We start from the raw sequence: 12,358 nt of genomic DNA, 5'->3' as shown, positions 1-12,358 counted from the left end.
GACAACCTACATGCACATAGTGTGATTTAGTTCATCATCACCCCAAACATTCTCTGAAAGCTTCATCTTAATACCCTTAGCCTCAGTAGTATAGTTGTGATAGAAGTAGTAGCATTAGTAGCTGCATGCACATAGTGCCTTTTGTTTTCCCAACATCTCCCTTAACATACCCTGGAAGCTTCAACCTAATACCCTAAGCAGCTCATGGGATGTTGCTGATACATCCTTTTGACAACCTAGATGCATAGGTTGTCAGTGTGTTTTAATTTAGTTCATCCTACCTCTTAACATTCCCTAAAATTTCAATCTTAATACCCTTAGCTTTAGTAGTAGTAGTAGCAGTAGTAGAATCTACAGTAGTAACATGAAAATATTGTCTTCTGGCTGGCTCAATATCCCCCATACCCTGTCCTGGTAGTTCCAACTTAATACTCTAAGCTGGTCCTAAGGTTCTGCTGATATGCCCTTATGATAACCATCATGCACATACTGTGCTTTGACTCAGTTCAACTTTCCACTCAATATTCTATGAAATGTTGACCTTATACCCATAATAGTAGCAGTACTAGTATGCATATATTATCTTTTTGTAAGTTGAAGTTCCTTTTGTGAGTTCCTAAGATGTCACTGATATGCTCTTTTGACTAGCTGTATATATTTAGTGTGTTTTATTTAGTTCACCCCCCCCCCTCTATGTTCTCTGAAATGTTCAACTGAATACGCATTCATAGACCTTTCCCCAGGAGCTGTAGGGGGGTGTTATCTCCAAAGGCATACTTTCAACTATGCTTATCAAAATTGCTATCTAAATATTTTCGACATAAGTCATTGGGGGAAAAGGGGGCGTGGAAGGGCTGCTAGTTGCCCTCTAATTGCTTTAGACTCTTAAAAATGATGCTAGTCTTTCTCTAGTTTGTATGACAATTCCTTCTATACAAAGGACCTTAGTGAATGGACTTTTCTCTTTACTTAGCCATTGCTATTCTGCTGCACATGAATCATGGCTGTAGCATCATGACATGAAAATTATGGTTGCAGCATTAGATGTTATCATGGTTGTGGTGTCAGCAGATAGGCTTTATTTGAAGAAATGTGATATTTAATTCTCAAAATTTTGAGAAAACTAAATTTTTTGCATAATTTGTTTTTGCTACCAGTATTAAAGTTCAAAAAAGAAATAAATTGTAGGAAAATGAAAATTCAAGAAGTAGGATGCCTTACATAAAAAAATGTGATATTTAAATTCAGAAATTTTAAAGAAACTGGAATTCTTGATTTTTTTTTTCCTTGTTAAATTGCAAAAAGCAGTTTGTTCCCAAATGGGGTGGGAGGAGGTTCTAAGGAAAGATTCCAGAAAAAATTAGAACTTCTTGGGAGGGGCTGTGAGCTAATGATGCCAAATACAATCAAACGCTAAAGCCCCTCCATGGTCCTTGAAGACTGGATTTTTCAAGTGGTTTCTCTTTCAGGGCTATTTCCCATATTTATTAGCATTAGTTGATCTTTTTTTTCCTTTGTGCCATTACCGTGCCGCATCATTGCAAAACGCATAAACGTTCTTATTAGTAGACACATAAATGCACTCTCCTAGTCGAAAAAAAACATGCTGTCAAATGCCCAAAGACCTAAAGCATTGCAGGTATCCATTGTTTAGGCTCTTTCGAAAGCATGATCTTTAGCGCTATCTATAGTGGCCAAAACTAAAATCATCATGTAAAGATAGGGAGCACTGTTGTCAGTTTCGATTATAATGCCAGTTGTAATTCCACGCCACAAAAAAGTCATTAATGATGAAAGTCTTGTCTTAACTAGGTCTCTAGTCTATATGTTTGGAATTATACTTCTTCTCTTGTGAGAACAAGATATTTCTCATTATATTGTGTTGGACTGATCTGATGTAGGTTTTAAATTTAATAGTTTTTCTGCTACAAATCGAAATTGCGAAGGGGGTAGGGCTGCTCTTGTGTAGGGAAGCTTGTAAGCGCATTGAAAAAAAGGTGAATATTTTCATTTCATGGGCAATAGATTGTCAGATAGCCCTCTATGAAATTTCAAGAAATCAATAGCCCATGCCCTAGAATTTGGAGCCCCGTGATCACCCCTTAGATTGGCTGTATCGATAAGTATTTGATTTTACTTTTTTTTTTAATGTTCAAATAATTTTTTTAAGGTTTAAACAGAACAATGCCAACAGGCCTTGAACAGTTTCGAAACTAAAACTTTTTAGCTTTTTTTTTTGTTCTTTTCTTCTTCATAATAGTTATATTCTTTGCAGTACAACTTCAAGGAAATGGAACTCCCACAAGGGTTAGGAAACCTGGACTATTGGATATTGGTTGTGGAACCGGGCCCATGAAGGAACAAAAAGCTGAAGCTGAATTCGAAGCAAGACTCAAGAAAATCATGAGCGTCAATGGACTCATAACAGTTAATGGAAAGGTAAAACTATTGGAGTATTTTTAGCTGTTAAGGTGTCAGATCATTTACACAGAGAAAGTGGTGAGATCGGGTTGGGGAGTGTCATCAAAATCTCGAAGTTAGCCTAGGAAAGAGACTGATAAACGTGGCTATGCAAATTTCTCTCGCCAAATATTGTTAGGCATATCAAAATCGCTATGGGGGTGGAAAAGCTCTAAATATATCCTGTGATGTTGCAGTGGGTTTGATCACTGATTGGTAATATGAGACCCAGAGTTTAAAACCAGCTGTAGCAATAAACTGCAGGTCTGACACAAAGACCTTTGTACTCAGGAAGCGCCGTTAGTCTGATTATTATGTTATTATTAGTGGCCCTGAATATTTTCTTGTTTTATTAAAACCAAAATTGTGATTGCTAATTATTCCCAGAGGAAGTATTCTGTTCTCTATTGTGAAACATGCCCTAGTATTTGTGCTGCAGTGCCCTGGAATTTGACAAATAAATTCAAGGAAAGTTTTTCTAAATACACCTAACCTAAGAATTTAGATTTTTTTTTTTCTGGTGATCAGTATCATACATTGGCGAAATACTGACAAGATGCTGCTAGCTTTGAAACTTATCGAGAGTCTGAATTGACTAAAATGTCGAGTTTATTTAACAGGATACCGGGAATTTTAAGAATGTTTTGGTAGATATTATTCTTGTCTAGGGTTTACTCATGACAAGTCAACATTAGAAAACTAAAATTAAAAATTTTATGGTGGACTGAAAGATTTGACAGTATAATAATATTAATTGTCATTATTATGTATATATATATATATATGTATATATATATATATATATATATACATATATATATATATATATATATATATATATATATATATATATATATATATATATATATATATATATATATATATATATATATATATATATATATATATATATATATATATATATATATATATATATATATATATATATATACCATAAGTATTTTTCATATTCTATGCCCCCTCCTCCCTGAGGCTGATGCATTTAACTGATATGCTTATTATGATAGTTATTTGTATAGTTTGCTTTAATGTACAAAACAAATGGACAGGACCAATTGGGTTAAATCCCAAATGGCGAGGTAAGTTAAAATGGAGTAGAACAATTTAATTCTTACACCTCTTATACATCTATACCTCTCAGTTTTGCACTGCATTGAAGTGAAAATGATGACCTTTTCGTATTTCTTTATTGGAAGGTAGCTTTCAATCTTCTCTTGTCCCCTTAATTTTCTGTGTGAATTTTGTCAGTTTCAGGTCGAGTTCATTTTTGCAGAATGAATGATGGGACGACACATTTCTTTGAATAGGATTTAGCTGTTTTGTTATTTATCATCTTAAAGGAGGAATTATAATGTGTGGATTTGGAGATTATTTCGCTATGGCTATAGTCGGATAACATGCTAATACATGCAAAGCTAATACAATAAATAAACAACCATAACGATAAAATACAGTCATGTTTAAAATGAAACGACAAGTTGAAGTGACAAGAGCAAGGGGCAAACAAAAGAAAAATTTGGAAACGAATTATTGTATGTTAATGAGCCGAACTGTTGCCTTTATTGATCGTTCCTCATTTAAATCCTCGAAAACAAATTCTTTCATCCAAATTTGGGAAACACTTGTTTATGCTATTGTATAAAATGATGGAGTTGCTAGGTGCTATGTTCAGGAGCTATAGGGGAGACCAGGGCAATATGGACACTTAGGTAATATGGACACCCCACTCCTATGTACTCCGGGTGACTCTAGATTAAATTTCATTATAGCTAAAATAGGTGGCGTTACTGGTAGATGCACGTGGTAAATGACTTCTGTCGTTTGGATTACGCATTCATTTCTGAGAGCATAAATTTGGAACTTTCGAAGGTGAAGTAATTTTCTTTGTTTTCACTGAATTAAAATTTTCTACAAGCAGGATGTAGTTTCACAATGTGTTTAAGGTAAGTTCAAGAGAGTACTGTTTAGGCTAGGCATTGTGTACATATAATTTGAAGTGGCACTTCTTGGAGAGGACATATTTTAATTTATTTTATTGTAACTGATTAAGGGGCAAAATGGACACCGAAGACCAGGGTTATATGGACTAGGATGTCCATGATGCCCCAATAGCAGCAAAATCTACTGCACATCTAGATTATAAAAGATAATTCTGTTTCAGATGGGAAGAAATTATCTAAGCAAGTCAACCAGGGGCTTAACAGACAAGTATGCAATTAAAGAAGCTTTGCTAATGATTCGTAGTGGTGTTTCCAAGAAGGAAACATCAAGGAAAGTCAACATTCCTCGAGCAAGCATGATAAGATGGGTAGATGGAAGGAAGTGCCTTCAAATTAACTTGAGAATAAAGAACCAGAGCTATTTAAAGCTGACAATGGTATGAAAAAAATATTAAGTGGTATTGACGAAAATAATCTTGCTAATTATCTGACAAAAGCTAGTAAGTTGCGCTATGGACTCAGCCCAAAACAATATTGTATTCTGGCCTATCGGTTTGCAAAAATGAACAAGAAAATGCTTCCAGGCAGCTGGGAAAATAATAAAACTGCTGGTGCAGATTGGTTTACGTTCTTCCTGAAAAGAAACCCAATCGTGTTTCCGTTCTCCTCAGGCTACGAGCATTGCTCGGGCAACAGCATTCAATCAAACAGCAGTCAATGAGTTTTTTGACAATTACTCAGCTGTGTTAGAAAAGGAGAAATTCGAAGCTTATGCTATATGGAATGTTGATGAAACTCGTGTTACAACTGTGCAGAATCATAAGAAAGTGTTAGCTCCAAAAGGTGCTATGCAAGTGGGTCAACTAACATTAGCCGAGAGGGGTGAGCTTGTAACGGTATGTTGTGCAGTTAGTGCTGTAGCAATTCCCCCCTTTATGGTCTTTCCACGTATTCACTTCAAATATTGTATGGTCTCTGGGGCCCCTACTGCCACGACAGGTGCTGCTTATGTAAGCGGATGGATGACTGTTGAAACCTTTCCAGAATTTCTTAAATGCTTTCAAAAGCACACACGATGTAGGTTTTCCTTAAAAGTCTTATTGATCATGGATACATATGCATATATGCATGGACAGTGTGCTAAATTGAATGGAATAGTAATACTTATTATCCCACGACACATAAGTCAAAAGCTTCAGCCCTTGGATAGATCAGTCATTGGACCATTAAAACCTCACTACAATAGAGCTGCCGATGTATTGATGCTTAACAATCCTGGTCAGCTCATTAAGATCGATAATGTTGCAGAACTGCTTGGCACTGCTTTCCCGCAGTCTTTTACGGTGCAGACTATTCAGTCTGGCTTCAGAGTTTTTTGAGTCTATCCCTTCAACCGTGATATTTTTACAGATGAAGAATTCTTGAGTTCCTATGTCTCTGATCGTGCAGAACCAGCCACTCCAAGCATTAAAACTCATGAAAGCATTGATCCGTCTAAACCAAGCACCTCTTCTAGTGCATCTTCAGAACTAGTAGAAGAAACGCCTGGTATCCCCAAATATCTCCCTTGAACAGATTTCTCCTTACCCTAAGGCAAGTGCCAGAAAAAAATATTACAAACCACAAAAGGAACAAAATCCTTGTAATCACTCACAAATATGTCAGAAGTCAACTGATAAAAGACTTCGCTGAAAGAACAATAAAGGCTAAGGAAAAGAAAAAAGTAAGAAGTAACAAGGCAAAAATTAGCAAGAAAAAAGGGAAAAGGCCCTGAAGTACACTATATAGAGTAGTCAGGATGAAATGGAGGAAGAATTTCATCTGAGTGATTCAGATGATAACAGCATGCATGTAGGTGTCGTGGGAGACATTGGCTATGAAAAAGTGATAACTGGTGACTATGTACTTGTCTTAGAGGGAAAAATAGGGAAAATCCCATCCTACTCAGTTAGGATGATAGTTTCAAAGAAGGAAGACTAATATGAGGTACTCTATTTAAAAAGACTTGTGCCTTTTCTGAAGTTTACGAGAACAGATCAGATATGTACATTCGACAGAGCAAGCATCAAAATGAACATAGGGCCTCCATTATTTACTGGTGGTGCTATGCAAAAAGAAGAACACATTTTTTTCAAGTCAACCTCTCCCAATTTTGACATCAAGTGGTTGTGGTTGTTGAAAGTACCACAGCTGAACAGCTGAGTTGAATTAAAGCCTACAGTGGAAAATTTCCTATGTTATCACTGCATACCTAACTGTTATATATATTCGATACATTTTTAATAAACAACCAACTCTTCTCTTTCTGATTTCTTATGCTTCTCTTTTACTCTCGTTTTTACTTCTGATTTTTACTCTTCTATTTATGACTTTAGTGACCCAGGGTATAATGGACATCAGTGTCCAAATTACCCATACCAAGTGTCCGTTATACCCCGGTAATCCAGGTATATTGACACTTTTACCACTTTTTGTTTGGTCACTTCCGATGAGAATCTGGTAAGAGGTACAAGTTTGTTATGAATAGCTCAAATAAAGCAACATACTGAAGTTAATGTTGGTAGAATCGGATGTGCAAAAAAGAATCTTACAGAAAAGTTATTTGCAACCCTGTGAAAAAGTGTCCACAATGCCCCGGTCTCCCCTAATTTACGAAAATTGGGTGGGGGGGGGGATCAAGGAATTTTATCTGTCTTTTAAAGAAAAAAAGTGAGGAGACTGTATCTCAGACAGGCAAGTCTCCCTCTCTGAGATAGATGTTTGTAATATACATATTTTGACATTTATTTTTATGACATTTATGTGTTTTTACTGTTCTCAAGAAGTAGACATAAATTGGTTGATTCTTAAAATGACCAACATTTTTTGTCTTTCACTTGATTTATTGACTTTTTCTTTCTGATGTGCCCTCTGTGTGCCTTTGATGTGCCCTCTTGACTTTCGTCTTGCTAATGGACCTCAGTAGGTGTCGGCTTTCAGAAATCATGTACACATGGCGCGTGCTAAGCGTAGCAGAATTGTGCCGCGCGTTACAGGGACTGAGCCACGTGCGGTGGAACTGTGCCATGTTTGGAGAAACTAGGCACGCTTGGTGCTCCAAAATTTACACCCAGAGGCGGGAAGTGGGTGAGCCCTCTGACCAGCCCTCAATGTCTAAAAATTCGTATATTTAGGGTGTTTAAATTTACATGTATAAGGCGTATATGGAAATTTATTAACTAATCATACATAATTCCAAAATAAAATAAATATAGCATGGAATAAATAAGATGAACTCATTCCTTACTGAGAGTCTTAAACTACAGTATGATTAGTATTAGCAATTTTACTAGGATATTTTTTTTTATCGAATGAAATTTAAGTTGCTTCTATTGTCAATGACCAGTTACTGCCCAGTTGACTATAGGAATGTCATAGTATGAATGAATGAAAATAATGTTTTATTGAATGAGATTGAAGTTGATTCTATTGTCAATGACCAGTTACTACCCAGTGGACTATCTCAGTTGACTATAGGAATGTCATTGTATGAATGAATGAAAAGTTAATGTTTTATTGAATGAAATTTAAGTTGCTTCTATTGTCAATGTCCAATTACTACCCAGTTCACTATCTCATGGTATGCCTATGATATTCCTATATTTTGTTTTAAAATCTCAATTTTTAGGTTAAGGGCAAATACATCTTCATTATTAGTTTCAACTTTGTTCTAATTTTCATTCATTACAAATGAAGCTTAATAGTTTGTACGTGAAAATTGGGCTATTGTCTTGAAACCTGTAAAAATGCGAAAATCCTCAAAGATAAAAACTGAACTTTTTAGAACACTTGTACGAAAACCTATTCGTCAAACGAGCGTCAAATTCAGTTACGACTCCAACCCGCAAGACAAGAGAAAACAAGAGACAGTGAGAGAACTTAAAAAGGAAAAAGTAATTGCCAAGGAATTTCCCTGATAAAAGGAAAAGAAGAAATTCCATCTAAAATTTTGGATAAGCCCATGGACCCCTGTAGTCTGAGCTTGGGTCTGAGTGAGACTAGTGATTCAAAATTTGCATCTAAGTTTAAAGAAGGGCTGAATTTTAATCTGTAATTTTCATCATATATATATATAATCTACTTTAGATGTTCGCTTATTGATTACTGGAAAAGAATTGAATGTTTGATTTCATCTATTTAAAAAATCGAGGTGAACTTTTTCTGCAACTTGTCTTTTGTTTTTGTTGGGTTGACCTGCCTAATATTTGAATTAATCTTACAAAAATTGTACTTTTTCTAAGATTTTTTTTTTTTTTTTTTTTTAACATTCACCACAAGCCGAGTGCTCTAAATCTCAGGCCTCATGTGTGCTTATCTGGGCTTTAATGTCAAGATATTTCAGCAAACGTAGATGCGGATTATAGTTGGTCGCACAATTTTACTTTTTCTTGAAGGAAAATTATGAATAATATTAATAATAATAATAAATATTATTAATAGTATTTTATTATGGTTATATTATTAATATTATTGTAATGTTTTACATTACTAATAATAATAATAAATATGAATTATGAATAATAATAAATATTTTCTTGAAACAAATTTTGGATTGTTAATAATGTGGTAATTAACTATTGACCATTAAAACCATTAATAATAATGGTTAATAATAATGCACAAGCGAAAGCTTTCCGCGTTGTTGTAATAATAAATAAATAGTAAATTAACCACTTGCTTCTCGCAAGAAAGTCAGATAGGGAGGCCACATCTCCCCCCCCCCCTTCATTATTACCTATTATTGTATTTAATTGTTATTGTTATGTAGATGTCTCGCAAGTAAAGAAGAAGAACTGAAAACCTAATTGGGGATTCGTATCAAATATCAAGTCAGTAAAAATACCGAAAAGTGTCGAAATTTTGTAAATAACATTCTGTTTCTTTTTAACTAAACGGTCTTAGTATAGCCTATTATTTGTTAATAAAGTTTTGTAAATTAAAGCTGGGGCAGCGGAAGAGCATGTACAGTAATATTGGCCTCAGGTGGCTTAGAGTTGTGCTGAGTTGTTAGTAGTAGTAGTAGTGGTAGTTGTAGCAATATGACTTCTTTAATTGCTTTAACAAGATTTAAACACTGCTTTTATTTCACGAGCCTATTAAACTTGATCCAAACCTTTGTGTAACCGATTTTGTTTTATCTTTTGAGTATGTTCACTAAGACACTAATTTTTGGAAATGCAAAATATGGAGGCTGTTTGGAAAGAAAATGCATTTATTGCGATACGCCTATGGCTTTCTACTGTGTTGAATAAGATAAATAAATGAAATACAATCAGAGAGCCAAGGGAGAGATGCTTTGCATTCGTTTGAAAGCAATGTTCTTTAAGTAGAGTGCAATATAATTCCAGTTTATATTGAGACATTTTTTATAATGGTACACCAAATTTAGTAAAAAAATTACTCTTCCTTAAATTTCAACTAATGTACATCTTAAGAAACTTTACGGTTTTGAAGTTTTTCCCCACCCATCAATTAAGAGGTTCCCATCCTTGTCCCAAAATTCTGCCTTGGTATTGTTCTGGGATAAAGTTTTTGCTATGTAAAAAAAATACCTTTCACATCTTGCTATCTTCTGGATTTTTGTTGGGATGGGGGAGGGGCTTTCGCTCAAACAAGTTGGGGTTGATCCTATTATTCATGCCTTCATATAAAGAAGTGGTCTCAGATGGGAGCATTTTATAAAGTTGATTTAAATAAGCCCGTGCAGAACTTGTGGCAAACGTCTAGGCTTGAATGAAAAATGTGGCTAAATCTAGTTTTTAAGAATGTAAAAAAATGCCCTGGAGAAACACGGGCTTTAGTTTCCCTATGTGTTATATCACGTGATTAGCTACTTGTTATGTATCTAGCTAATTCTAAATTAAGATATTTTTTCGATATTTAGTGACAGGAATACCAAGTATTTTTTTTTTTAATCCTGCTCCTATAAAAAGTTTTTCTTATCTAATTCTACTCCTTCGCCTCAGTTTTTAGTGAGAAATGGACCTATTTGGGTCGTAATCAACACCTTTCCCCCCCTGAGGGTTGAAGAACCCCTATCCCCTCCACCAGTACATGCAAAATAATAGCTTTCTAATATCCCTGCAGAAGTATTGCAATTTTCGAATATATTATTATGATCACAGTACATTTGTTCAAATTTGATTTTGATGATATCTAACATTTAACTTGTAATTGAATTAGTTTTGATGATTAAATTCGCGCCAATCGAAAGCGTTTTTTTTTACCTTTTAATTAAGCATTAGACTATTTCATTTTTTCATTGCAAATTCCAGAGCTACAAGACGAGTAAAGATGACGACCTGGATCACCTGGGTGAACTTGGCTATGGTTCTTGTGGCCATGTTGTCAAAGTGAGACATGTTCCTAGTAATTCTGTAATTGCCGTGAAAGTAAGTTACTTTGTTCCTTGATAAACGATTAAAACGTAAGTTTATTTTTAGTCAATTTTTTCGTCGTTTTTAACTTTTTTTTCCTGTCATTCTTAATAACTGAAACACTGTCACGAAATTTCCAATACCAGAATGGACTTGGACCCTGTCCTTAATGTTGCAAGCAACTTTTTTTTTAGGTTAAAAGACTGGACAACGTGTCTAAGAAACATCTAAATTTTTCGCGAAATAACTTATTAGTTTTGAGCTTTTTGAACGCACTCCTTTTAAGCTCTTTTTATGAATACATTGTAAAATTAGGAAGGAATCCCTCCCCCCTGCACATTTCCATGCTCTCTATTAAAATTTAGCAAATTTGACAAAACTGTTGTCATAATTAAACCACACGTATAAGGAGTGTGTCATGCTTATTATCCACCTGTTTCTAACCGCACTAAAAATATTTAGTGCTTACGAGGATTCCAAGATTACTTATCTGACAAGCTTGATTGCTTATCCTTAGCGTTTCGCGAGATGTAAGTGACGTCAGAGGCTAGCAGTATTACTACTTGAAATAGTCTGGATTAGTTGTCAAATACCTGCTAACCCTGGAAAAGGCAAGATTACTGAGGATAAGCGACGTCATATATAAACAAAAGATTCAATCTTTTGAAACATGGAAAAAGTATGTGAAATTATATGCAGATTTAAAAAAGAGACAAATATTGTGAAAAGTGACACACCTTCAGGGGTTTGTAAATCAGCTATGTTTATAGAGGAGTGCATGTAATTACTGTTGTTATTCGCCTAGTTGCTTTTTGTGTTTCAGGTGACAAGTTGCCTGATATGTAATTGCTGTTTTCTTCTATGGATCACACCCAGGGAGCTTAATATTAAGCTGATAAGTAGGGTAAGAGATGCTCGAACGCACTCATCGTTACAAAAAACATTCGATGAAACTTTAAAAAGAACAAAGCTGAATTGATACTGAAAAAATGAAAGGACCAGGACTTTTTCGTCTACAGTACGACTCACAAGAGGATTCATTTATTAGTCAAGATATAATATTTTCTTTTAAAGGAAGGGAGTAAAGGGGTTATCATAAAATTCAACTTCAAGTGAATTTTTTTTTGTTATTTTCAATATTGCAGTGTTGATCGTCTATTAAAAGATATGAGTGTCGGCTATCAGCGGCATTTGTTAGTCAACCTATGTGATACTTAAATTGATGCTGTCATGGCTGCAATTCTTTAAATTGCTAATGTGGCTTCAAATCGAATTAAAGTCAGTAAGAAAATATTTTGCTTCACGTTTATGTGAGCAGTTTTTGGCATGTTAATTTCCTACGATGCAATAGCTTTAATGCTCCGACATAAGAGGACAGTTTAGCCATTATTTGATTTAGGTCGATCCACGTGCGAAATTAACTTTTTTAAATTTATTGGCCTTTTTTATATTTAAAAATGTTTTAAAATACTTGTGAAAATAGGAAATTTTTTGCTATTTTTACGCAAGCTTATAATATTG

At 34.7% G+C, this 12,358-nt stretch overlaps 1 protein-coding gene across 2 annotated transcripts in view; it reads left to right on the top strand.

Annotated features, from left to right (window-relative positions):
* LOC148956959 (uncharacterized) overlaps positions 1-12,358 on the top strand; it is an 86,386-nt gene that overhangs the window by 11,237 nt on the left and 62,791 nt on the right. For both annotated transcript variants that reach the window (XM_089097003.1, XM_089097012.1), the window contains exons 2-3: positions 2,276-2,439; positions 10,736-10,852. In XM_089097003.1, coding sequence (XP_088953129.1) covers positions 2,276-2,439; positions 10,736-10,852 — 281 coding nt within the window. The remainder of the gene's footprint in view (positions 1-2,275; positions 2,440-10,735; positions 10,853-12,358) is intronic.

The sequence above is a fragment of the Artemia sp. Qi Xiang Cuo genome, chromosome 1 (genome assembly GCF_049724085.1).
Source record: "Artemia sp. Qi Xiang Cuo chromosome 1, ASM4972408v1, whole genome shotgun sequence".
Classification (NCBI taxonomy): Eukaryota; Metazoa; Arthropoda; class Branchiopoda; order Anostraca; family Artemiidae; genus Artemia; species Artemia sp. Qi Xiang Cuo.
Note: the sequence above shows the minus strand (reverse complement) of the source record. Positions and strands in the feature narration are given on the sequence as shown.